This window comes from Hermetia illucens, chromosome 1 (assembly GCF_905115235.1).
Source record: "Hermetia illucens chromosome 1, iHerIll2.2.curated.20191125, whole genome shotgun sequence".
NCBI classification, from domain to species: Eukaryota; Metazoa; Arthropoda; class Insecta; order Diptera; family Stratiomyidae; genus Hermetia; species Hermetia illucens.
The window spans coordinates 183,830,035-183,857,668 of NC_051849.1; the positions used below are offsets into that span (position 1 = coordinate 183,830,035).

A 27,634-nucleotide genomic window follows, 5' to 3' on the forward strand; every position below is an offset into this window, starting at 1 on the left:
AGGTCAAGCAAAGGGGCTAGGCGTATTGATTTATGGGCAAAAGTGGCAGTGAATACGCCACACTTTAAGCAAGGAGCGTCAACTCAATTGCTCGCTATGTGGGTCGACCTAGAAACACATGGCGTAGAACAGTAGAGGAGTGGTCTAGGTCGTTCGCCAGGATGGAACTGAAGAACATTTCAACGAATTAGAGAAAGCGGCTCATGGGCGTGGTTGATGCGCTATGCCCCATTAGGGGATATGGACAACTGACCCTTTGTCAACATTTATCTGCGCCGTGCTATTGAGGTGCTCTCACCTAGAAGAAATTTACCGGTCATCCAAACGATGAGTCACCATCAAACAAACGTGTAAGACACAAAACTTTCGAAGGAAGCTTTTCGAAACAACCATGAATTCAGGGATTATTTGATGATTATGCTTTCTTTAAGGCAAGTGGGCAGAGAGCTGATTTTAGATGGAGTTTTCGGCAGTACCTTTCTGTAGTATGAGGCGTGTTAATATGGTGTCGGTGACTGCAAAAAGAATAACTACCGCGGGTGGGAAGGGAATGAGACAGAATTAATGAAAATATGTACCAATTGCCAATGCTGATCAGGAAACACTTTTCAGTTATTTATTCAAACTGCAAGAGAAGTCCCTGTGATGAAATTTCTTTCAATACACCGGAGGGACTAACTACACCGTCAATGCGAATGCATTTCCGCTCACAATGTAATAAACACAAGTAACGTAAAGGGTAAGTTATCAGTTGACTTCGGCACCAGTAGAATCGCAGTCAGAAGAGAACTTATATAGAACCAACAAAGAAGTAATCTCCGTTCATGTTTCAAAGAAAAGACGCTTGCAAATTAGACTGTTGACTACGATAAGGACATTAAAGAATATGGCGCCTCCTTTACAAAACGGGCTAAGGCGTGATTGCTCAGAGACTTTTCCTTCACTAAGAAGCGGTAGTGAAGGTAACGCTTTACAAGCGAGGCGGTTCCGATGTAGCCGAGATCCACGTCATCACTTCCAACTAGATACACGAAAAATTACTAAGGCAAGCAAGCCAAATCCAAAAGATAACCCCGCAAATCCAGAGAGAACTGAGAGCTTTACTATGATAAATGTAGGAAGTAACTCTAAATAACAATTGACAAAGGTTAGGATAGCCAACGTGCGGTATTCTAATTAAAGAAACCCACATGTAGCAGGTATAATTAGGTTGATTTCTTAATATTGATATTCAATTCTCTTTCAACAATCACCCCTACATACACTGAAAATCCATTTTTAGGAACGCACTAATCCCAAGTCTCCTTCTCTCAGTTAATCCCGTCATTAGCTAGTGTTTTTCATCTCCTGAATCTAAGCCAACAGTCATACATGCGAAGTGCTAGTGACACCCTTATAATGATAGCACGTTCCAAGCACATAAAGAAGGATTTCGTGTCCACCGGATTCTCGTATTCGCGACAATTATGGGTGACATTATTTCAGATTTACTAAGGACGAATGAATATGTGTCAGCTTTATGTGGAATATATGCTTTAATAGAGATGGATGCGGCGGGAGCGCAATTTCGTTGAAATGTGATCCATTAATTCTATTGTGAAATCATTCAATTAGACGAATATTAGGTTAATGTCTCCCCGCTGAGTTAGAAGTTAGGACAGGACTGAGGTCACGTATTGAGCGCATCACCTTTAAGGATATTGGAGGTGTACCTACTTGTGCATTAACTGGATTACTTAGGGGGGAATAGGGGATCTCGTGGCTTTGGCTTTGTCTTAATGCAGTCAAGCGTGTGAACTGCAATGGTTCGCTTGATTTTCACATACAAAGTGAATTCCGGTGAGGGTCAAATTTCCGGAATATCCCGGAATGTTGCAATCAGAATTGCGGTCGTGGAGTGGGCATGCTCACTAATTAAACGAGTATTTGCGGTGCTTTAAACGAACTGTCTGGATATGACATGATATCGTATATCCTTGGGAGGATAAATTAATTTGTATTGTATGTAATTGCAAACATATATCATACATTATATATTATATATACTGTACATAGCTCTTATAAAAAACGAAGTTTAAGAAAATAGAGTTTTGTTGAGCCGTAGAAAAATTCATGGTCTGACTGAATTATTCTGGGGAAAACAAGAAAACAAGCACCATAATATGAGTAAGATGCACTTCGGATGAAGGAAGAAAGGAGGAAGGAACGTTGTTGAAGTGGAATTGTAAAACCTCGAGGTCGTTCCCCACTTGAGGAATTAGTGATTTTCACCACAGGTGGTTCCCCATCCCCCGGCAAAATGCATATGTGTAAGTGAATGTGAAGAAAATTTTCAAAACCAATATAAAATTTTTTCATACAGAGAATATTCAAATCTGAGGGTCATAAGAAACAATTCATGTCTGGGTTCTATTCGCAAAATCCTTTATCATATCAAAGACGAAACAAGAGAGCCATTGGCTGAGCCTGTGGCTTGCCACTTTTGACATGTCCTTCAAGACCGACAAACTTATTTCATTGAAAGTGATAAACAGGACTTTCGTGAGCTTCGAGCGAATTATGAACAAACAGAACAATGGAAAATTGGCCAGTGTATCGCTCCTGCGGCACAGGACTGCCACTTCCTGAGTCGAGTGTTCCCAAATGCTGGACGTAAGTCCTAAGTGTTTAAGCTGTGTGTTAGGCAACTACCCCGCCAAATACCGCAGGTGCCCTAACTTCGCCAAAGTATGGAGACGAGAAACACTCAAAAGTGGGCTCCTTTATACCCATCCACAAGACCACGGATTTCAATCGCAGGATAATTCTGCCTCCAATGGGTTCAAATCGCTGAAGGTTACCATCGCGTCAATCAAAACCCCTATTCACCTACCGCCTCTCAAAGTCCTGGATTTAAGAATCGCCAACTAGTGTTTCATAAACAAACACCTGAAAGCCTTACTGTTCCCGCTTCGACTCCCATTGAAACGGGGAGTTTCTTACAGTTAGTCATACGAATCATAAATACACCGCGACAATTCAGGAGTGATTTAATGAATTCGTGCCAACAACTTGCCTTAACTTTTGTAACATCATCTATCTCCTGAGTGAAAACCTGCTCTTCTATCGTCACTATCCTCCTCTCCAGTGCCTTCACCAGCAAAACAGATTCACGCTTTCATAATTCTTAAAAAATATTCTGCATCCATCCGTTTCTCAACCTGCCAAAATGCCAAACAACCGTCCATAAAGGAAAATTGAAGATGAGACCGATTGGCGGACTCCGCTTTCGACTTCACAATCCTCTGAGATCTTACTTTAGTGCAACAGCTGACATTTTGTGCCATCAAATGTCCCTCTGATAACAGATATTGGTTTCTTCGGAAGGCCCCTCCTTGGTAGAGTACTGCCGATACAATCCCTGTTCCCGCTGTCGAAAACTGAGGAATAGCAGGTGCAGCGAAGACCAAATTTCCGCGTACTGTTCCAAAATGGTCCGTAGGGTGTTGAAGTGGTCAATGTAGGAGGATTGGGAGAGGAAACCAGCCTACTCTCTTCCGATCATGCTTTTGAGGTTTGACGCGTTTCAGGATTATTTTAGCTATTATCTTTGCGACGGCATGGGAAACGCAAATACCCTTCTAAACGTCACACTCAAAACGGGTGGCTGCTTTAGAATCTTAATGAGTATCCCTTTCTTCCACACTCTGGGCAAGGGTTTGAATTTAAAAGTAGTAAATCTGCAGTAGCTCTAAGTGTAGTGATAAATAACTCTGCGAGGAAACCGTGAAGCCCAGCGGTTTTACTTCGTTTGAGTGCTGGTATCGCGTCGAGTCGTGGTATCCCTCATACACTTCGTCGTTATGTCGTCTACAGAATAGTTCATCCTCATTTAGGGGGGCAAAAATTCCTCGGAAGCCAGTAATCGTGTGCGGATTTCATTGTCATAGCTGTTATCGGTTGTGATTTTCGACCCTAGATAGGAGAAATTTTGAACGGTTTCAAAGTTGTAGTACCCTATCTTCATTGTTTCCATCTGACCAGTGCGATTCGATGCTGTTGGTTCTTTGTTCCTCGTCTGTCCTTCATTAATGCGCAGCCCAAGATCTCGCGCCACCTGCTCGATCTGGAAGAAGGTAGACTGTACATCTCGGTTTGACATCTCGGGCTGTTCTTGCTGTAATGTCAATGTCGTCAATGTATGTCAGTAGTTGGGTGGACTTGAAAAGGATGGTGCCTCTGCATTATCAGCTGTATCGCGAACCACTTTCTCCGGGGTCAGATTAAAGAGAACGCATGATAGAGCATCTCCTTCTCTTAGGCCGTTGTTGATGTTGAATGGTCTCGAAAGTGATCCTGCTGCTTTTATCTGGCTTCGCACATTGGTCAGGATCAGTTTAGTCAGTTTTATCAATTTCGTCGGGATACCGAATTCTCTTATGGACGTTTACAAAATTTACCCTGGCAAAATGCCATAGCCAGGCTTGAAGTCGATGGAAAGATAGTGCAAATGATGGTCATATTTCAGCAGTTTCCATTTCCCTTGCCGTAGAGAGAAAATCTGATCTGTGCAATTAAAGACGGAGCGGTGGAAGTTACCTTGGTATTTAGATCACCCATCACGACTACAAAGTCACTTTCAGGATTTCCCCCCTTTGCTGCCTGTAATTGCTCGTAGAAAGCATCCTGCTTCACTATATCAGAAGTCTCCGTTTGTGGGTAGTATTGTACAATTGTGGTGCTCTTTAACCTTAACCGGAATCTTGTAGTCAGAAATCTGCCGCCTTTCGGATAGCCCCAGAATCAACCTCACACAAAATTCGCGTCTACTACATCTTGCCTTTCCAGAATACAAAGCAACCGACAGGGAATTACATTTGATAGTCCTACCATCTTGCCTCACTGAGGTCCAGAATGTTCAGCTTATGTCGGTGACATTCCCGCTCGAGTTGGAGAAAGCGAGCATACTGAAACCAGAAACCAATCATAGTGGGTTTTAATAGTCAGAGGTCTTCGACGTGAAGTAGGCCCCAGGCGTTGAGGATGTTTCAGAATGTGCTGGTTGCAAGCACAAATTTCTATCCTTTTTAGTTACCTCTTACGACAAGCAGGGAAGACTTTCTTAAGTCCCAATTCACAGGGCCAAAGGTTCTAAACCCCAGAAACCGAGCCATCAAATTGCTGTACCCGATATTCCGGTTTAATAAACGCACCCAACCAAAACTCAAGAGCAATTTATCCAATCGCTTTCGGTGTCGCTGGGCGGACCGACACCTTTTCTTATCAGATGGAGCGGCTACGCTCTCGTAAAGGCGTATCCTCCGCCAATTCACATCCGTAGTTAAAATGATGATATTACCAAGTACACATCGAATCAGTTCCTCTACGAACTTCCACCACGTGATGCCTGCCTGGCAGAATACGCAGTTAAATGCCTTGAGGGTTGTATGTTACGTCCTAAGCCGTTAGTCATCAAGTGCCTGGGGATTGAGGTCAGCGAGGGAAACCTACCTCGCTCGGACCAATTCACACAAATCCTTCTTCCTTATAAATGTAATAACCGCCTTTCCGACAAGGAAGGTGGAGTGGTCCTCTACACAGGGCACGACTCTCACATCCGCTATGTTTCTCCATCTAAGCAAAGGACAAGGTTTTCTCCCTAAACCTTTTCCCATCTTTATCCTCATCCTCCGTCCATTTTCATCCCTATTTTAGAATCTATCAACAATGCTAGGTGCTCATTCATTTACAATGTAAAATATGATGGAATATTATTAGGTTAAGTTTCATACGTTTAACCTTACAATAAGTTAGTTGGTAACGTTATTGGTGTTAAAAAAGATGCAAGATACAAAAATCTTCATCTTTTTGGATCGACAGATTCATCAACTAAAATTTTTACCTGTACTTGTGAAGAGGTTATGTCTGGCGAATACACGGGGTAAGGTAAGACGGCTCAGCCCTGCTTTTCATATGGTTAGATCTGATGTTAATTGATTGCCATAAGTTAACCACATTCTGAGTTAAACTTTGCTCCTTCAGTGAGCTATCCAGGATTTTCTAGTTTTGCGCTTTGAATATTTGGTGGTGACATCTTCAACACTTAAAACCGGAGCAAAATTTGTTAACCCCTACTTGGAATATTTTTTTGTTCGGAATCAGAGCCGAAAAAATAAAGTCATCTAGTTGGATCCCTATCAAAAATCCGCTGACAAATTGACTCAAAAGCGAGAACAGCACGTTTTACTGTGTAGCACAACAATTTCACATCCTAAAAGTTGAGGGATTGGAAGTATGTACTATATTTATGCTCATAAATCACCCATCGATATGCATATACGCGCACGAGTGTTCATATGAATATGGTGGCATACATGAGTACAAAATATGAAAATATTCAAACATATACGACGAAGGATAATAAAATCCCATCGATATTTCCTCATATCCCGCTTTTGGTAATGGCATACAAATCTACCTAATAGGTTTCCCATGTTGGGATTGACACGTATAGAATAAATAGCCCAGGGCATTGTTGATATTCATCATTTTTGTTATTATTTTGTTCCAAGTCCTGAATATATTTCTGCAGGCAAGGATCCGATTTTAGATTCTTCTTATCATGGAAGTGAGAGATGCGAATATTTGTATTCACTTTTCAAGGAAACATTAACTGCAGATATAGAATCGTTTAAATTTAGATGTCTAAGAATCAAACCGTGACCCGAAACAAATTCAAAAATGTCTTTATATGAACATTATTATGCATGGGCTGGGATTCGAAACCTTTCTCCGAAATAATAATAAAAATACTAAAAGAGCTTGGCTTACTGAAGACCCCTTCAGTGCAGATTCAATTAAACATATCACCTATGGTCAACTAAAAGGCCAATGTTCATTGGAACTGGATAAATACACAGAAAATATATAAGTTACACTACCACATTCCTCTCCACATGGATTTCAGCAAAGTCATCTGGAAAGTAGCCTAGAACCAACTTACCTATTACTCCATGCTAGCCTTCCAGAATTCCCTTCACAAACGGGAGGTGCGAGCAGCAAGGAAATTTGTAACTTCCAGCCAGTTCCTCCACCAGTTTGGTTCAATATCCTTCGCAACAAGAAGAACCCAAAAGTAATCTGCAACACAGGGCCATCTGTGTTCCTTACCAAGGATCAGCGTTGTGTTCATCATGAACTTTGATAAAATACGCTAGGCAAGTCCCAGGCACAAAGTGCTAAGAGCGTCAGTCCGCACCGTAGAGTAGAACGGAAGGGACGGAGAAACCATCTCCAGCTATGGGTTTTTTTTTTTTTTTGGGGTAGGGTAGGTGAATGCATTTACGCACACAGTGTTGGACTGCCGATTCGGTACGTCGTCGGACTACCAACTAAACACCTCCCCATCGTCAGAGAGCTAGCCTGGAACCGTTTGTCACATTACTTCGGGCCAGCCCCCGAACTCTCCCGCCTTGCGGAGCCTTCAAATCAGGGAATTCCTTTCACCAACGGGAGGGGAGAGGAGGAAGGGAACTGTCAGTTCAAGGAACCCCCTGTTATCCGGCTCCTCCACCGGTCGAGTTCTATCTCCTTAGCAACGAGAAGGGCCCGAACGTAATGGGCAATACGGTTCCAGCTATCAGCAGTCCTCAGCATCTCTTCCACAATGTTGTCTGGAGAGAGATCCCCTGTGTTTAAATAGAGCTGTTGACGAACCCCATCCCACCTTCCACAAGAAAAAAAAGTGTGGTGGGCATCGTCCACACCTCCATTGCAAAACACACAATCCGGAGAACGCGCCTTTCCAATCTTGTGCAGGTAAGACTGAAAATTTCCATGCCCACTTAAAAATTGGGTAAGGAAATAGTCAGTCTCACCATGCTTCCGATTCAGCCACGCACCTAAGTTGTCGATGAACCGCACAGTCCATCTGCCTTTAGTTTCATTTTGCCAAGAGAGCTGCCACTCGTCTAGAGTGTGTTGCCGCTCTTCGCGAGCAACCACCTCCCTTGGCTCATCTCCCTTGCGCTTGTATATGGCCTGACGCTCCCTAGCAAGAAGGGAAACGGGGATAACTCCCGCGATCACCATCACGGCCGGTTCAGAGAGTGTGCGGTACGCAGACGCCACCCGTAAAGCTCCCCGTCTCTGTACTTGCGCGAGGCGTCTACGATATACCTCCTTGTTAAGAGCGCCAGCCCATACCTCTGCACCGTAGAGCAGGGCAGACTGCGTTGAGCTCATCAGGAGACGTCCCCTACTAGACGTAGGACCCCCAATGTTTGCCATTAGCCTACTTAATGCCGAAACTCCAGCCGCAGCCTTGTTCGCTGCTGCTTGGATTTGCTCAGAAAGTTCATCTTTGAGTCAAGAGTCAACCCGAGGTACTTTACCGCCGATTTTGACTCGATTATCGACTCGCCGAACGATATGGGACGCAAGGTCGGAATTCTCTTCTTAGTCAGGATGACTACTTCGGTTTTTTCCAGTGCAAGGTTGAAACCATGAGTAGTCATCCATCCGCTTATCCGTCGCATCAATATGCCGAGTCTGCTTTGCGGCTGTTCGACAGTGCGTCCAGTAACAAGCGCTGCGACATCAACTGCGTAGCCGACCAGGCGCGACTCTTCTGGCATGTCGAGTTTAAGCAGACTGTCATAGGTAGCGTTCTAGAGGTCCGACCCTAGGATGGATCCCTGTGCTACCCCCGATGTGACCTCCATCCACCTTTGACCCTCTAGTGTTTCATAGAGCAGGGAGCGGTTCCTCAGATAGTCCCTCAAAATCCGTAAGAGATAGTTCGGCACGTTGAAGGTATTGTCAGTGTGCCTAGAATATCTTTCCATCTTACGGACTTGAAGGCGTTTCTGACGTCAAGCGTTACGAGGAGCACCACCCGTCGAGTTCGGCGGCTATGCGCCTCTGCTCGTCGAACGGCGTCCACGACCTGCATGACAGCATCAATTGTCGATCTGTATGCCCTAAAAACAAACTGAAGGGGATATAAATATCAGGCAGCGCGTATCGCTTCAGCGAGTCTACTTCTGATGAGCTTTTCGAGCACTTTCCCAGCAGTATCAAGCATACATAGTGGGCGGTATGAAGACGGTAGTTCGGGATCGCCTTTCCCCTTAGGGATCAGCGCAAGCCTCGCAACTTTCCAACGAGCAGGGAAAATGCCCTCTTTCAGGCAAGCGTTGAATGCGCCGAGCAGTAGGTCTGGCCGGTGTTGGAATACCAGTTTGTACACCTCTGCTGGAATACCATCGGGTCCTGGCGCCTTCTTGTTTTCCATAGAGAGGACTGCCTGTTCCAACTCTTTTACGGAGAAAAGTGGACATTCCTCTGCGCTCTCCGCGCCGACGTCACCATCCCATACGGGGTGAGCAGGGAAGAGTGCCCTCACAATGCGGTCCATCTGCTCGGCCTTAAGTGAACAGGGTTTCCGCAGAGCCCCGATTTTTCGGGTTACAAGTTTGTAACCGAGTCCCCACCTCGTCGATCAGATCTTGCCAGCAGCGAGCTTTGCTCTTGTTTATTGCGCTGCGAAGTCTCCTTTTGGCTGATTTGTACTCCATCATTATGGTACATGCCTCCTCCCGGTCGCCTAGACGTTGTGTTAAGCGGCGGAGCCTGTGACATTCCTTCCGGAGCTCTGCGATTTCCAGCTATGGGTTAGGCCTCCAATGTACACCATTAGCCATCTTAAGCGGCTGTTCGATTTGCTTCGTGCTTCTTCGAATGGAGTATCCCTTCAAGATACTTAGTCGCTAGCTTTAGTCCTATAACTGTGCGGCTTATTACTATAGGACGCAGGCCGGGATTCCGTTTTTATTCAAGATGAACATTTGGATTTTCACGAGGCAATTATGGGTAGTTATCCATCGACTTATAAGTCATATCTATACACGCATTTCAAGCTTGCTTTGCGCGCGTCCACTGTGACTCTTCTGGTATGTGGAGTCTTAGCAGTCTATTCTAGTAAGCGGTCCAGAGATTGGAGTCATTTCTAGCATTAGCCCTTACGATGAGCACTACCCGTTAAGATCGAACAGCATGAACGTCAACCACGGCACCCATAATAGTAGCTACTGTTTATTTCCCTACTTTAAATCGAAATACCTAGCGAATAACTTCACGGGGGTGTGTATCTGCTTTTCCAGTATCTCTATGAAACATACAGTATAGTCGCCAGCTTAAGTTTTTTTTGCCTTTGCTGGTTAGCGCGAGCCAAGCCATCTCCAAGCGGTATGGAAAAATTCCTCGCTTTATGCAAGCGCTGAATGCAATATACCCGGCTGTTTGTGGAACAGTAGTTTTTTTGTCTCTGCTTCTTAATTTTTAAATATAGGACAACCTCTTCCGGCTTTTTCATGGTAAAAAGTAGGCTATGCCCGCAGCTTTTCAATCTGTTGACATGCCCGAGACGCACAGGAATTACAATGTAATGTATAAGGCAGTCCTTTCATTCGGCATCAAGTGAACAGGGTTTGGGCAGAGTTCCGGTTCTTCAGGTGAGCAGCCTATAACAAAGTCTACCTTTCCTTTTATTTATCGCGCTAGGGGGTCTCCATTTAGCTGATCGGTAGTCTGTCATTTTGGTGTATGTTTTCTCTCGTTTGTTTGAACGGTTTGTGTTTGTGTCAAACGAAGGGGCGTATAGCACTCTTTCCGCGCTGAGGTAGGGCCCTTGAGGCATAAAATTAATAAAAAGCCCGCCATTATTAGGTTCGTAACTGAATTTAGGTCAGCGTAAGTTCCAGCCAGTTGCAGCCAATGTACCCTCAAAATAATCGTTTAAACTTGCCACCCCTCCACAGAAGGTTGGCGTAGATTTGGGGTTCAAAACTACAAGAGAAATTGCCCTTGGTAATTCTTATCCGGGTATTGGTAGCTTATAGACATTTACTCTTGATGCCTTTTTCCACTTCGGTCTTTTCTATAAGATAGTCCAGGATCTTCAGTGGTTACACAAATTCTAGGCTGGAAACGAGAGCCTCCTCTCACAGAGGCTCCTCTACTATCTTACAGAATGTACTCTTGACGGTTTTCCTTCTACTGAATTCACTCTATATTTTTCTTATGAAGGATACTTATTCTGCACTATCATCGGGCTGGTCTTCTGGCGAAAATTGCCGAAGACTGCTGCAAAGGTCTTGCCGTCCATTGGTTTACCTGCCTATGTTGCAATTAGCGGAAAGTACGGTTGTGACTATGTAAGTCTGTAGAAGGTAGCAGAGCGCAGGGATTCTTCCAGTTCTTTCAACCCCTTTTTCTGTCCTTTCCTGACGTTTTCAGAAGGACAGTTGAAAGCTGCGGATAAGCCTTTCCTCGTCAACTTTGCTAAGACAGTCGACTGGGAAACTATTTGGTCTTTGTATAAAGTTCTTTTCTTAGTTTTACCGATCTTTTCTAGGTTTCTTTCCAGAACATGGGCATTGTAAAGCAGTGAAGTTGCCGTTCCCCACCTCACTTTGCAGGACCTCGCTGAGTGATTCCTCTTGAAAACTCCTTCGCCAGACAACATTTTTGATCTGCGCCCGCCTCTTCATCCTTGCCTAGTATCTCCTCGGTTTTAGCTTCTGTCTTCTTCGTGGAGTTCGTACTCGCGGGCTGCCATAGATAGGAGTAAGTGTAACTTTGGGGCTGAAGCCCCTACTTCAGCTTCCTGAGACCTCGAACAGCGCCACAGCTCGTATCGTATTGACGATTGTAGTCGACTTCTAAGAGAAAAATTTTATGATATTATTGATGTATAGTAAAACGTATCTCAAAAGGAATTTTACATGCAGGTGGATGTGATGGGAGGAAAAGAGCATCTTTTCGACTTTTTGTTTTCTTCCATTGCAATCGCCCAAGTGTTCTTGGGAGGATTTCTCGATATTCACTTTCTATAAGCTAAAATTATTAAAGTTTTTTGCGGTTTTTTTTTTTTCGCTTCCCCACTTATTGTAAAAATTTAGGTGATATTAAATTATCCGTTACGCTTTGCATCTTCAAGCCTTAATTGTCAGCTTCAGATGAAATCCTACATTGTGATGCAAAGGAAGGGGAGGATCTTTTTAACTATTTTCTTTCTTTAATTATTATCGCTAACCTTTCACTATTAGTGGAGTGACATATCATCTTCATCAACAATGACGCAACAAGCGGTATCCGCTCTAGGCCTGCCTTAACAAGGAGCTCCAGTCATTCCGTCGAGGTCAGCCGATTTGATACCCTGAAACGTTGTTTGGCGTCATCGCTAGGTCTTCTTTTTCTACCATTAAATATTTCTCTTATAAATTTTCTGGGCTGAATCATCCTCAACTATATGGATTACGTGACCATACGCCGCATCATTTTGAGCCGGATTTTATCCACAACTAAAGGGTCGCGGTGTCGCGGCTACGAGACTACGGAATCGACCCATTCTTCTGTAGGGGGCTAAAAATTCTTCGAAATATTCTTCATTCGAACGCGGCTAAGAGTTCACAATTTCTTTTGGTGAAAGTCTCCTACTTATCATTGCCTTGTACGTTGGTGCTATGGTAAGACGTTGGCTGACAAAATCCACCCTAGGAAGGAGAACTTATCAACGCTTTCGAAATTGTATTCTGCTGTCTTTGTTATGTTGTTATGTGCTTTTTTGTGCTGTTATTTCTTTCATTCTCGATGCTGGTGTGCTGGTGATGCAGGTATTTTGTCTTTTTGACGCCGCTCAAAGCGGGCCCTGTCGACGGTGAACTTTTCGATGCTCGACGGTTTGACACACCGGCGCAATAACGAACCATGTTTGGGTCGAAAAATGTCGAGCTTTCTCCTTGTTCATTCGAATCTTGAAGAAGAAGAAAATGTGTTGTGCATCTTCTTCTGCAATTTCACATGAAACGCAATCCGGTGATTCATCCAATTCAAGCCTATAGAGTTTCTTTTTGTACCCACCATGTCCGCTTAAGAATTGAGTCAAGTCGTAACTCCTCGCGCCATGGTTTCGTGCAGTCCATATCCATATGTTCGGGATTGGTCTGTATTTCCACTGAACATTCCTCGCCTGTTCTCATGCTGTGTGTCACGCAACCGCCAATGACGTCATTCCCTCGGTCTGCTTGCTAAGGCTCGCTTCCTGCCTCTCGTACAAGCGGCTTACTTCATCAGCTAAAACATCCACTGGAATCACTCCCGGACCCTGCCTACTGTATTCAGTAGACAGACAGGTCTGTAGGATATTGGTTAATATAATACCCAATTTTGAAGTTTAAAAAAAAAATCCACGCATTATCATCAAAGTTATAAAAGATCAAAGTTTATATTTCACGTGAATTTATCACACTCTAAGATGTATTTGATGCCATCAGTATCTAAAGTGGACTCATATGAAAGGCGGAGTTAGAGGGTGGAAATATATATATCGAAGTGTTTAGCTTCCGGTATTCCGCGGTAACATTCATTGTGAATATGTTCCTCTATGTTCAATGTTGGCATCCTAGAGTTGCTACCGGTACTTCACAGGTTGGAGTTGCACCTTAACAGAACTTATCATATTATGGTGGTGTACCAAAGGTCAACAAAACTATAATCGCCGTACTGGGCGGGTTATATTTAGGGAATTATCATATTTATGTTCGTAAATTTCTTTGCATGTGTTTAATTCATAAGTTTCCGGAAGTCCATTGTCACACCTCCTATATCCAAATGAATAGTTTCTATCTCCTCACACTACAAAAATTATTTGACGTAACGAAGAAGTTTGGTTTCTGCAACTTATTCAGAACCAGAGGTCTGATAATTCGAACAATCTCATCAACATTTTTTGATGGGTCATATTGCAAAAAACCATATTTTTTCTATAAGAAGGAACATTTTCACCAAGTACTGATCCATCTACATTTAATTTCATGCAATGTTTGATTAGTTTCAGTTGCTTTTTACGAAAATGGGTATTTTCCTTCCTTAAATTAGGGGTCAGTCGTCCAAAAAATAACAGTGAGTTGCTCGCTTTTGGTTCCATACTTTGTCAAGTCATATTCACTTGACAGCTTAGTCTTTCATTTTAAAGTTAATGTGCCCCTTCCGGACGAATTCTGCTCCTGATCGAACAGAATTTTCGACGGGCTTCTTTCCAATGGCATCCAAATATTAATGGGGGACTTCAGCGCTGACATTGGAATACAATAATTTACTACAGACAAGCTGGAGGAACATGTATGCACATATTATCTGGCGGACGCACTTTTAACAAAATTGACTTCATTATCATAAAAAAATCATCATAATCAAGGGTGTTACAACCGATATCTGGTTTAGGCCTGCCATAATAAGGGATTCCTGACATCCCGGTTTTGCGCCGAAGTCTACCAATTCGATATCCCTAAAAGCTCTGGCGTCCTGGCCTACCCCATCGCTTCATCTTAGGCAGGGTCAGCCTGGTCTTCTTTTTCTACCATAGATATTGCCCTTATAGACTTTGCGGGTGGGATCATCCTCATCCATACGGATTAAGTGACCCGCCCACCGTAACCTATTGAGCCGGATTTTATCCACAACCGGACGGTCATGATATCGCTCATAGATTTCGTCATTGTGTAGGCTACGGAATCGTCCATCCTCATGTGGGGGGCCAAAAATTCTTCGTAGGATTCTTCTCTCGAACGCGGCCAAGAGTTCGCAATTTTTCTTGCTAAGAACCCAAGTTTCCGAGGAATATATGAGGACTGGCAAGATCATAGTCTTGTACAGTAAGAGCTTTGACCCTATGGTGAGATGTTTCGAGCGGAACAGTTTTTGTAACCTGAAATAGGTTCTGTTGGCTCCCAACAACCGTGCGCGGATTTTATCATCGTAGCTGTTATCGGTTGTGAATTTTGACCCTAGATAGGAGAAATTATCAACGGTCTCGAAGTTTAGTCTCCCATTTTCATTCTTCCTGTTTGACCAGTGCGGTTTGATGTTGTTGGTTGGTTGGTTTTTTGTGCAAACGTTGCCACCATATACTTTGTCTTGCCTTCATTGGTGTGCAGCCCAAGATCTCGCGCCGATAACCGCCTGGTCGATCTGGATGAAGGCAGTTTGTATGTCTCCGGTGGTTCTTCCCATGACGTCGATATCATCAGCATAGGCCACTAGTTGGGTGGCCTTAAACAGTATCGTTCCTTTTGTATTTACCTCAGCATCACGGATCACTTTCTCGAGGGCCAGGTTAAAGAGGACGCATGATGGTGCATCCCCTTGTCGTAGACTATTGTTGATGTCGAATGGTCTTCAAAGTGATCCTACTGCTTTTATCTGACCTGGCCAGTATACCGAATTCTCTCATGGCCGTGTACAGTTTTATCCTGCCTATGCCATCATAGGGGGCTTTAAAGTCGATGAATAAGTGGTGCAGCTGATGTCTGTATTCCAACAGTTTTTCCATCGCTCGCCGCAGTGAGAAAATCAGATCTGTTGCTGATTTGCCTGGAGTGAAACCTCTTTGGTATGGGCCAATGATGTTCTGGGCGTATGGGGCTATCCGGCCTAGCAAGATAGCGGAGAATATATTATAGATGGTACTCAGCAACGTGATACCTCTATAATTGCTGCACTGTGTGATATCTCCCTTTTTATGTATGAGACAGATAATACCTCGTTGCCAGTCGTTATACATTGATTCGCTGTGTCACACCTTGAGCACAAGTTGACGAACCACTTGGTGTAATTGGTCGCTTCCATATTTAACCAATTCGGCTGTAATTCCATCCGCTTCTGGCGACTTATGATTTTGAAGCCGATGAACTGTTTCTTCTTTACAGTATTGGTGGTAGCAGTATTTGTCCGTCGCCTTCAGTTGGCGGGACCTCCAACTCGCCGATGTTCTGGTTGTTCAGTAGTTCATCAAAATACTCAACCCATCGCTCCAATATGCCCATTCTGTCGGAAATCAGATTTCCTTCTTTGTCTCGGCAGGAAAAGCATCGGGGTGTATAAAGCTTCATCCTGCTGACTTGTTGGTAGAACGTTGCTCCCTGTACTTTTCTAGTTCACATACTTGTTGGTTCTTCAAGCTTCCTTTTTCCGTCCGCGAAGTCGCTTCTCCGCTCGACGGAGTTCGTGATAAGTCTCTGCGCGTGCCCGCATTCTTTGAGAATGCAACATTACTCGGTATGCGGCAGTCTTCTGTTCCATTGCTAGCTTATATTCATCGTCAAACCAGCCGTTCCGACTCCTTTTGCGGCTGGGGCCAAGCACGTTTGTGGCCGTATCCATGATGACGTTCTTCAGGTGATTGTGAAGATCATTTTTGGATGCTTCATCTCCAGGTCCTCTGTTGACTGCGATTATTGCGGCATCCAATTCCCTCTTATAGGTGTTGCGGAGGGCTGTGTTGTCGATGGCTTCAGCGTTAACTGTCACTTGGTTGTCAGAGGGGATTCTGGGTGGTGTTGTTGTTCGAGCTCGGAGCACCATGCCAACGGGATAATGATCCGAGTCTATATTGGGCCTCCTATATATTCTGAAATTCATCAAGGCCGAGAGGTGGCGGCATTCGAACAATACGTGGTCAATTTGGTTGAAGGTGGCCCCGTCTGGAGAGGCCCACGTATGTTTGTGGACCGCTTTCCGCGTAAACCAGATACTTCCAACAACCATTTCGTGTGACCCTGCTAATTGAATAATCCGCAGTGCGTTATCATTTGGTTTTTCGTGTAAGCTATGGGAGCCAACGTATCGCCTGAATACGGGCTCCTTCCCTACTTGGCTGTTAAAATCCCCAAGTATGATTTTGATATCATATCTGGGACAGGCTTCGAGGGTTCGTTCTACAGCCTCAGTCCAGTCCGATTCTCCTGTTGTGGTTTTGTATCAAGTTGTTTTCCATGTATCAAGTTGTTTTCCATGTAGGGTTATCAGCCCTACCCAACCTCTAACCTGTAGAAAAAGTTGGTACAATTTGTGCCGTTTTTAGGCGCAGGAGACTCGCCTCCATTCTACTTAGTCTGTAGCTATTCGTTAAGAAAGAGCTCCCGGTCACCACGTGGAAGTGGAGATATGGTTTGGTATTAGAGCTGTTGGTGTTGGTTCAGCAGCGATCCTCCGTGTGTTTTTCGGGGCCATAAAGAAAGAAGATTTATGATGATTTAGATCAAGGAGTCAAATTCCTAAAACAGCAACAGACTAGCTATATCGGGCGACTACACTAATCGAGGTTTTTTTGGTCTAGATTAGGAATCACTTCAATTATTTCGCAGATACAGTTGTGTCTTAAAAAGAAAAAGGCTCAATTTGGACCATAGTATCATCGAAGAAGAAATATGCTTTTATTATTAATTGAATGATTCCTTCCACTTCTGTAATGCGTATTTGAATAAATTTCGAACTTCAATTGCTTGTAAGGAAACCTGTGTAAAGTAAATCTAAATGTAACGTGAAGTAGCTGAAATACTTTGTTAATTTAGCTTAATGTGCATTCGGTTATTTCGGACAACACCTAATTATATAATGTTCAATTATGACAGGGTTTACTTCAACCGTCACCAAAAGGACAAATAATCATAAAATTCCATGAGTTATTTGTTATCTTTGGGATCATAGAATTCTTCTACCCCAAAACTCAGGGATAATGATAAAGTAATAACTGCATCAATCTTTCTGCAGTTAATTTACAATTATCCTTTCCAGCTGATCAAAAAGCTAAATCTCCCTTAAATGACAGCCTTGTCCTTGATTTGCATACTATGGTCTTTTGTTGAGATAACGATTGACAAACACAATACTTCTGAAAGCTCCAAACTATGTCTATATCCTTCCTCACCAAGTGTAAGTTCTTCGTACCCCTATGTATCGTATAACCAAATAGCATTATCCCCTGGAGCTCTAGGACCATCACAATCTGCCGATACTGGTGAGCTCTAATCTCTTAGCTTGAATCCTCCTAAATTTTCGCCGAGGATATCTCCTGAGTCCTAACAATCTCATTATTAAGCAAATAACATTATGTTTACAGTGCATGTGTCTGTATTTTCAGGTTGCCTGGATTAAATCGGATACGAAAGCGATACTAGCCATACATACTCACATGGTGGCTCTAAATCCAAGATTATCAGTGACACATAATGGTCACAACACCTGGAAACTCCACATATCTCATGTTCAACTGAACGATTCCGGAAGCTACATGTGCCAAGTGAATACGGATCCTATGAAATTTCAGGTAAGCGCCACAAGGAAGTTACAGTTGACCCGCGAAGGAGGAATACTTTCTCGGAATCTACCGTTTGAGAGTGAATCGATTTCCTTTTCTGGGGTGGTTGGAGAAGGAAAGGCACTTGGCATTAAATTTGCTGTATCAGCAAATCATTCAATTTCTAGTCATATACACTTAATATAAGTCACTATGTCAGGCTCTGAGCTATGCAGCATTCCATCCTGAACATATCTCCATATACATATAGAGGTATCAGCTCTGTATCTCATCCGGTAGTAATTACTCGTCCACCGGGTATGTATCCGCAATGCTCCCAATGCTACAGTGTCATGAATAATTAATTATAAACCGCGTAACGAACAATTATATGCAGCTTAATTTGATACAAATCAGGAATGCCGATTTAACGAGACGAAGCAGGATGTCAAAGGAGATAATTAGATCGTAAATTTCATGCGCTGCAGACATTTCTGACACCAATTATTCAGTCCTTCCTGGCACCCGCTCGTATCGAGACCAAGTGTGCGGTACCAACTCTCTCTCAATTCTATATTAGGGTGAATTAATTGACTAAAATCCTTCAACTTCCTGAAATTATATCATCTATTCCAGCATCTTCATCTTCCACTTGTTCCTCTATTTTCATGTACCTACTTTAGTCGGGCTACCTTAGCGTCGTCGTGCCACCTGATATCCTGGACGAGGAGGACGTTTACAGTGAATCACCGCCGCGAGGAGCAAACAACGAGGGTGGAACAATTCAACTTTATTGCCGAGCAACGGGAGTGCCATCGCCGACGGTACAATGGAGGCGAGAAGACGGCAAGGATATTATTCTTAGGAGTGAATCAAAAGACAAGCGAGGTTAGTAGGGGACTCTATTCTTCTGGGCCAGGTATTTGAGAAGAGCATTCCAGAGATTTTGTGTCTGAATTTGCAAGGTGAAGCGTGGAATTGAGCTACAGTTTCGGGTGACATTTTTCGGCCAAGCTGCTTATTAATACTGGACCGGAGTACCTCTTGCAAAGAGACAAATGTCCGGAATTGCTTCCTCTCAGCTCCTTCCTTATAAGGACGAATATATCTTTTCATCCATGCTAGATTTACATGCAAATCACATTTTCGAACGTCCCATATCCGGTCCCCTCTTTAGAAAAGTCCCGAAAATTTGGTTTTCCTGTTCCAATACTTTCCCAACACATTATGGAACGTGAACGGTATGCAGGTTGCACCAGAATACCGTCTCTGGCGGAATCAAAGTTAGCATATTGTGTTCGGAAAGGATTGTAGAGTGCGGTTGCATGGGCTTACCGAGAGAACAAGAAGTCATGCATGTAACCTGGCTGTGATTCTAATGTCACGTGTTTTTGGGGTTTTCCAGTGCCAGTTGCTGTTAAAGCGGTGGAAGGTGAAAGGCTCATATTAAATCAGGTACATCGGACGGATATGGGCGGATACCTGTGCATAGCATCGAATGGAGTTCCGCCGTCGTGCAGCAAACGATTTGATGTACATGTTAACTGTAAGTATGCTATCCTACGCTTTTCATGTAGTTGGACTTTGTTACATCTAATGGAATTGTGTAACCAAGATTTAGGTTTGTTGTTCTTTCCTCATGCAGGTGAGTATGCATATGAGTTCGCACTTTGAATTTTATCGTTGGAACTTTTGTATTGTGCAGACAAATGAGAACCGAAGTCAAACCTTGCCACATTTGTGTTATAATTAGGTCGAGTATATTTTATCAGGAGCCAGGAAAGCACCTGAATTTATGTAAGATGCAATACAATTAATACGAATAATGAGAAGTGCTTGGTGGAGGTTCTTTCAAGAAGAGGAATTTAGCTCCGACAATGATGTGATTGTATTACGAAGTTCGGTTGTGAGACGGTTTCTAAGGAAAGGTTTACGTCGGAAGCAAGAAGGAATAGAACAGGAAAATAGAACAATGTGATATTGGATTTGTGCTCTGTGGTTTTTCCTGTAGATAAATCGCCTTGAAATTTCTGACATATCGCGATAATATACTATAAAAACAGCCAAAGTGAAGTACTTCCATTCATTGAAATAAGATTCCAGCATTTTGTCAATAGATGTTGAAAGCTAGTATTTCATTCTATGCAAACCTCATCTGTTCCACAGTTTCTTCATAAGGTTGTACTGGAGTGGGGAACGCTGTCCACTTTTGGGGATCGCATAAAAGAAAAAGTCGAGAATCCTGCTCGTCCATCTGGTGTCAAATCATCACTGATTCGCTTTCAGGATAGCATTTATACAAGCACTTTCAGGACCATTTTTGGATCAGAACTTTATTTTTGGAACAGAATTTCAGGTGGACAGGACACTTCTAAGTGAAAATCCTCTTCTTTTTCTCTAGCCCTTGTCTGTTTAGAAAGGGGGTTGGCTCCCCATGATCATTTGCGCCATTTTGCTCTGTTAAACGTCTGATCTGGATGCAGTCGAGAGGCTTTTAAATCCCCATCCAGGGTATCAAACCAAAGCTGCTTTGGCTGGCCTTTTTCTCGTTTTCCATAGACGTTGATGTTTATGCCAAGTGCGAGCGAGAATTACATGGTCATACAATCGAAGACGTCTCCACGGTCGGTGCAATACGATATCAATCGCGTATATCCTCATTTCGGTTCTGATCATAACGCATTACATCACTTGTCCAAGGCAACATCTTCAACGTCTTTAACACTAGACGCCGTTCATTGTCTTTTATAGTCGCCCAAAACTCAGAAGCATAGAGGGCGACAGGACGGATGACACTGCGATAAATTTTAGATTGGAAATACAACGATAAAAAAACGCCATTTGTGGAACGCCACTGCATCCAAGCTGTGCTAATGCGTGAAGCAATTTCATTCTTGACGAGCCTGGCATGATTCACGGTTATTTTAACAATGTCGCGAATAAGGTTATCTAAAATGCGTTGAAAAATGTTCATGGTATGGGATAGTAACCGGGTCGGAGTGTAATTTGAACTCTCTGCTGGACTACTCTTTTTCTACATGTGCAGAACTTCGTTCGCCTTTTCCGGAGGTAATCTTAAAAGGGGGGATGCATTTAAGATAGTTAATATTTTTCCCTTTCTTTCCGCTTTAACACACCTTACCTTTCCCAATATACTTCTATACTTTTTACTTTCCCACCTCGATATTCACTTGCATTAACCACATAATATTTGCAATTTATAATTTTATTTCTATTTGCTCAAAGCCTACCACCTGTTACTTCTCTTTTAAATTCTAAATCCAATTTATATATTTATATAAAAATTGCTCGTATTTTAGATGGAAATTAGCGGGATCGAGATCAGCTGATCGATGGATAGTGGAGTGGCTGGACTGCGAGTTGAATTTCGATTCTCGGCGACTACACGGTGCAAACAATTTTCAATATAGAAGATTTCCAGAAAGTGTTGGTTGGTGTTGTCAAATTTTGACGAATAACCTCGGTTTGAAATTGTTCTTTCTTGTTTGTTGGTCATTGGAGGGCATTTTCAGTTTTGATGGATTCACCAAGAGTTTCTATGGGTACACTCCTTTCTTGCGAGGAGAATCAAATTTGTAGGAAATTGGTTAGCATGGGAGCTTTGAACGGGTGACCTCTATTTGAAGTTTTGATCTGAAGCTTTCATGTGCGTTGTTACTGCTGCGGCTGCGACCGACGGATAGATGCATTTTTGTCCACCCGGGGTCTTGTTTTGCCTATTTTCTTCACGTATGCAGAGACATAGATGTTAGTGCACCGAAGAAATATTAATATTGAAAAATATGCTAGCAGTGGTTGAGAATGAGTGAAATTGTTTTGAAATTTTACCGTGCGAACATCGATAGGTGATCGTGCATGTTTAACGCGAAAAGGAGGGTTGTGTCTTCTCAGATCTTGATATCTGGACGATCTCAGTTCACGAGTTCGGAACTAAAACTAATTTATCTTGTATCCCCCAACACGCTCGACTCAACGCTGACTGCATTCTTCACTTCACTCTTTTGACGCAGCGTATCTAATTTGCCGTAAGCAGGAATTATATTTTATTGCTCATAGCTGGTCAGTCCCAGATTGCGTTTCCGGATTTTGCTGGTTAGTCGAGCACTATTCCTGGGGGAACAGCTACAATCACGATATACTTTTGTTGTTGGCTGTGAATGTGTTCCATTTCGAAAGCGTGAAGGGCTTCGGACTTTCCTAAAAAGAACATAATTCACTCGAAGCGGATCATAGAAAGAAAAAAGATAGAGAGAAAAAGGTCCTGAAAGACATTAGCTTTGCGGGCTTGCAATATTTACCTGAGAAAGTGCCAGAACAATGCAAGAGCATTTTTTTACAATAAGTGCAAACTCATTTGTAAACTAGTCATCCATGTAGCTTTAGTAGGATCGTATTTGATTTTGATTAATTGCGGTTGGGATTTGATCCATTTCATAACTCATGTAAACTTCCCTGGAGAGCTCTCAAGGGAAGGGAACCTATATCCCATATTTCATATTTAATATTTTAATCTTTGTTTTATTTTTTTCTTGATTATATATTTTGTGTGTGTGTAGTGTATTATTTTTCTTATTTTTATTTCCCTATTGTTATTTTTATCTATTCTTATTTTACGTTTCTATTTTTATATTTTCTCTTGCTCTGGATTTTTTTTTTTCATTTTATGAAGTACAAAAGGAAATGAATTTGAAATAATTTCCTTTTAATTTGAGGACCTCCTTTTCCCTTACTTCTGTTTAACCCCGTAAAATTGAAACAATAAGGGAAACCTCAAAGGCCGCGCCTCACAATACATATGAGGCAGGACCCCCCAGCGGAATGTAAGCACGTATCGACGGACCACATCGATGGAGCTTCAATGTTTGCGAGCGGAGCTTCACAATCCATTTCGCGAACTTTTTAGGTTTGTGGGATATGACTCCCCCTCTTGGTCGTCTCCGGCCATTCTACAAATCAAATTTATTTTTTCCAACTACCTTTTATTTTCCATATTGGAGCTACGGTGCTTTCTTGCCTTCCACAATAATCCAATTGAAGAACTCGCAGAGCCACAATGTTGGGACTCAGCTCTTCGTTTCGGAAGCTCAGATGCGATGCCGTTTCGCTTTCCCCGATTTCATTTGTTTTATTGCTTCCTCGCCTTCAGTGGCGCTGGCAGGTGGAATTGCTTCAAATGTCGACAGTGTTTGTGGATGTGGAGAGTGAACAATCTATTTGTTTCGACTCGTCGAATAATAGGTAAATTACCGTCTTTGTCCTCTTTGTCCTTAACCCCCTTGAAAACCCGGTCGTTCAAGAGAATTTAAGGTTGTCGTTTTGCTCAAATGAATAATGCCTTAACCTACGATGTCTATTAGGACAACTAAATTGCAGAGTGATGAAGATTCAGGCTGGCTTCGCCTTTAACAATAACACTTAGCGAAATTCTTTCCTTATAAATTTCTAGTTGAATATTTGCTGAAGTCTCACCTCTGCTCCAAGAAATAAAGTGTGTCCAGAAAATCAAGCGTCTGATCTATCTCTATGGTTTCTTGGAAACGTAAAATTCTCAAAGGAATCCTTCCCATTAAGGACTTTGGAAACGTCACGAAATTTTATATGGATATGACTACAATCAAGTTTTGTTGATGCACAGGAGTCGGAGAATGCATACCAACGTGAAGGAGACCATATGGACCACACGAAAACTAATCTATCCTATGGCTCACTGGATCACAATAAAAGCCTGCATCCAACAAACATTGCTGCAGACTTGTCAGAATGCGTAGTTCGCTCTGGTAAGTGCTCTCCCGGGTTGACACTAGTCTTAAAATTCCAATTGAACCCCATAAACTAGCTACAAATGTGAGCTATATCGGATTAAATAAATATGTCTGGGTATCTGCCGAGACAGATTGGAAATTATCTTTCAGAGAGGGATATCTGATACAGAGGGGACAGAACACATCGCCGTCACCTAAAAGAGACTACCATTCCCGACTTCGCAGCTGACTAAAGTGTGGTTGACGAAGTAAAAGACATCCGAAACATGTGAAGCTCAACGGAACGTGGAGAAGTATTATAGTATGACCCGGGTGGGGGAGAAAATGATAGTGGTGATGATTACAAATCTCAGGAAGCACAATGTCAAAATGGAAGTCGGTGAGGTATGGCTATTTCAACGCCGGCCATCAAATACCAAAAATAGATATCAAACCTTGAGTATACCTGACAAAAGTTGGCAGTATTTTGCAAACATGTTGTCGCCTGTTGGTGGAGCGAAACATCGCTGGATATTATCCACAGCTGAGTTGGTAAGATCAATGCTGCTTCACCTTCTTCCTTATGAGAAGAAACGATGATGAAATTTAATTTACTGCCTGATGATTTAGACTTTTTGTGTTGGATTTAGGGTAATATCGAAGCTGATTGAAGTGGGCCTTTTCGGCAGAAAATACATCTGTCGTTTTGATGAAAGCGGATGTAGTCTGGGAAGTCTGGGAAGTCTGGGAAAGGGTATTTAGAGGCCTTCAGATCATCTGCTATGAACTCTACTGTGAAGGGTGAAGTCGCAGGGACCTATTTAGTCGTTTGAAAAAGTTCTAGCATTTCCCCTTGCCGGTTTTTTTCTTCCTAGAATCCAGGGTCTTAACAAGAGGGACATCAAACCCCTTGCATTGCTCCGAAAGCAATGATCTGTAGAAAATCAGGGTGGTGATCTCGGCTATACACACCCAAAGAGGACATGACGACTCTATATCTCATACGTAGCTGTCTGATTTGCTTGGACTTTTAACGAAGATACTCAGGTTTTTCCAAAGAATTGGCGAACCCTTTATCATGGGAGACATCCTCCGATTTAGAGAAGTTTGCAGCTGTCACAGTCTGAAGAGACGTTTTAGAAGATAGTATTTATCGGCCTTATATGTGAGACCTTAATGTGGCTACGCTCTTTTCCTCTACCAAAAAAGTTTTTAATACAACTTGAGGTATTAATTTCTCTAATTAAGGCGTGCATTTTGATCCAATGTTCGAAGTTTGTTGAAACTCTACTGAGTTTAGGGTAGCCTCCATAAATGTGTCAAAGGCAAAACGACAAAGATTGCAGAATATTACTATCTTTGATATATCGCCACCAATACTATGCTTCATCCATCACGATCATTATATCACCTTTAAGGAGTCTCTTCTAGACTGCATTGAGTTTTTAGTACTAAACAACCTTTCACTATACGCTACCGGCCCCTGATAATGCGAAGCACCATCCTATAGCATTATTAATGAATCGGGACTGGAGGAGGATATTTGAAAGATTTATTCGCTTAAATGCAGTCACATTTGTGACTAAATGTTATAAGTAGAATTACATTTATATATGGTTGCCATTCACTCCTTGGTGGAGTGTAGCGCGTCAACCACAATTACGCGCCATCGTTCGCCGTAACCTGAAATGCTCAGCAGCCCCACGACTTCCCGAGAGGCTCACACTCCTCCTGTACAGTTCCGCGCCAAGTGCCCTTGTGGCGGCCCACCTCTCGGCAATCTTGAGATAGTGGATTCCACTGCATAGCGTAGCTAGCAATGCAATTGTCGTCTCTCCTTAATATGTGGCCTATCCAATGCCACTTGCGCATTCCAATCATGGTGCGTACGAGTGGCCAACATGTGCGCTGATTAAATTCTTCGTTTCAGATAGTTTCAGGCCAGCGACAGAATAGAATAGTCTCAACTTGATCTTGGTGTTGAGATAAGTACATTTATAGATTTTAGACTGGGCAGCGAAAGCGACTCTAGCGCTGTTAATGCGTCGAACAACAGCCAGTTCTGTGCCTCAGTCGACAGAAACCACGTTTCCTAGATATACAAATTGATCGACGCCTTGGATGCTCTACCCATTAATACAGATAGGGAGAGTTAGACTGAGAACCTTGGTTTTGTTGAACTGCATTTGTCAAATGTAATTCTCACTTAAATACACAGTTGATTTCTAGGGATAACCTTCCGGAAGTATAGCATTTCGCTCGACTTAGTTCTTCCCCTTCTTTATCAACTACGTTTAAATATTCTGCGGTCACAAAGATTATAGCTAAAACTGCCCTAAAATGCATCGAAGGACACTTCACAAAACTTGGTCATCAAAAAGTAGGTTAGTTTCCCGTCTCGATCCTCTGGCACTAACCAAGTCAGCACCCTTTAGTTCATTTCGAAGCACGTGGATTTTACGGCAGAAACAGCAGTGGATAGTGCACCTTTTAAGATATGATGACAGCTTCATTGTTAGCTATACTATTCACTGGAAAACCCTTTGCAAGATTGACCCGGATTAGGTCGCCTAGAAAGATATGGTGTAGAACAGAAGAGGATGAGCGCAGACCTTTCGGAGGGACCTGAAGAAAGCAGAAGTACTTTTTCGTGAACCTTTAATGGAATGGACCGAACTGGAGGATTATGCATTTTATTTTACTTCTTTGACTGACAATGGAAATCACTGTGCGAGAAACTGTCTACCTTATGAATTTAGAATGGGAAGTTGTGTGAAAATAAATTTGAAGCATATTTTGAGCCACCACTGGCAAACCTTGACCAGTGAAGATGTGTTGGCAAGAGATGCGCTACAATATTTCAAAGGATGCCGATTACACTCTCTATTTAATTTTTAAGCACATAATAAATTTCTAACTGTAGCTCCTCTTCCCTTCTTCAACCCATTTACTTATCTACTAATAAGATCCAACTCATTTCACGTCTAATCTCAAACCTGCCTATTCTATTCCTCTAAACCAAAGCCGGTACCCTTTTTCCGACTTTTAGTCAAACAGAATTCAAAATTTTAATTTAGCTGTTTGTTTAGGATTCTTAAATTTTTTGACTTTTCGACCCTGATTTACTTAACAAATCTTAGCGTCTTACATGTTTGGTTTCTAATCCATATAAAAACTTTCTGAAGTACACATTCTACGTGTATAATATCCAGGATGCAACCTGTCAATTGGGCATTTGCTCATTCTATTAAGCACTAAACCACCGTTTCCGTAAGTTGACCTACTTCCATAAAAGGCACGGTTAATAAAAATATGACTTCATTAATTAAAATTAGAAACATTGTAAACAACGGAAGCAAAGCAAGTCGAGTTTTTTTAGGACATCGCGAGAAATCCCTGTGTAATTTTTCATCTTCAACTCGAGTGTGAGCATCCGCAAGTACCTCGAATTCCAGCTAACCCGTTGTTTGTATGGAATGTCCCAGCACGAAGAAGACGGTGATGATGATGAAGAAGAGGATTTAGCTTCGGTTTTCCCGAATGGGCTTAAGGCTAAGCGCACCGACATAATGTAAAGCCATAAATAAAGTGGATTAAAGCACAATGATCCCCGGCCCTAATGTGTGTCCTATATTCTCCATTCCAAGATTAATTCTGCGGCGCTGGCGAGCAAAAGACTTCAGGCTGCAAGAGCCCCTCATGCATTAACCGTACGTTTGTTTGTCGGGGTAGGTAGATGATGATATCGTTCACA

The 27,634-nt window shown here is 42.6% G+C and overlaps 1 protein-coding gene across 1 annotated transcript in view; it reads left to right on the forward strand.

The window, feature by feature from the left end:
• Positions 1–27,634, forward strand: part of LOC119646940 (lachesin) — a 182,025-nt gene that overhangs the window by 100,263 nt on the left and 54,128 nt on the right. Inside the window, exons 5-7 of the mRNA XM_038047630.1 lie at positions 17,963–18,148; positions 18,802–19,006; positions 19,524–19,664. Coding sequence (XP_037903558.1) covers positions 17,963–18,148; positions 18,802–19,006; positions 19,524–19,664 — 532 coding nt within the window. The remainder of the gene's footprint in view (positions 1–17,962; positions 18,149–18,801; positions 19,007–19,523; positions 19,665–27,634) is intronic.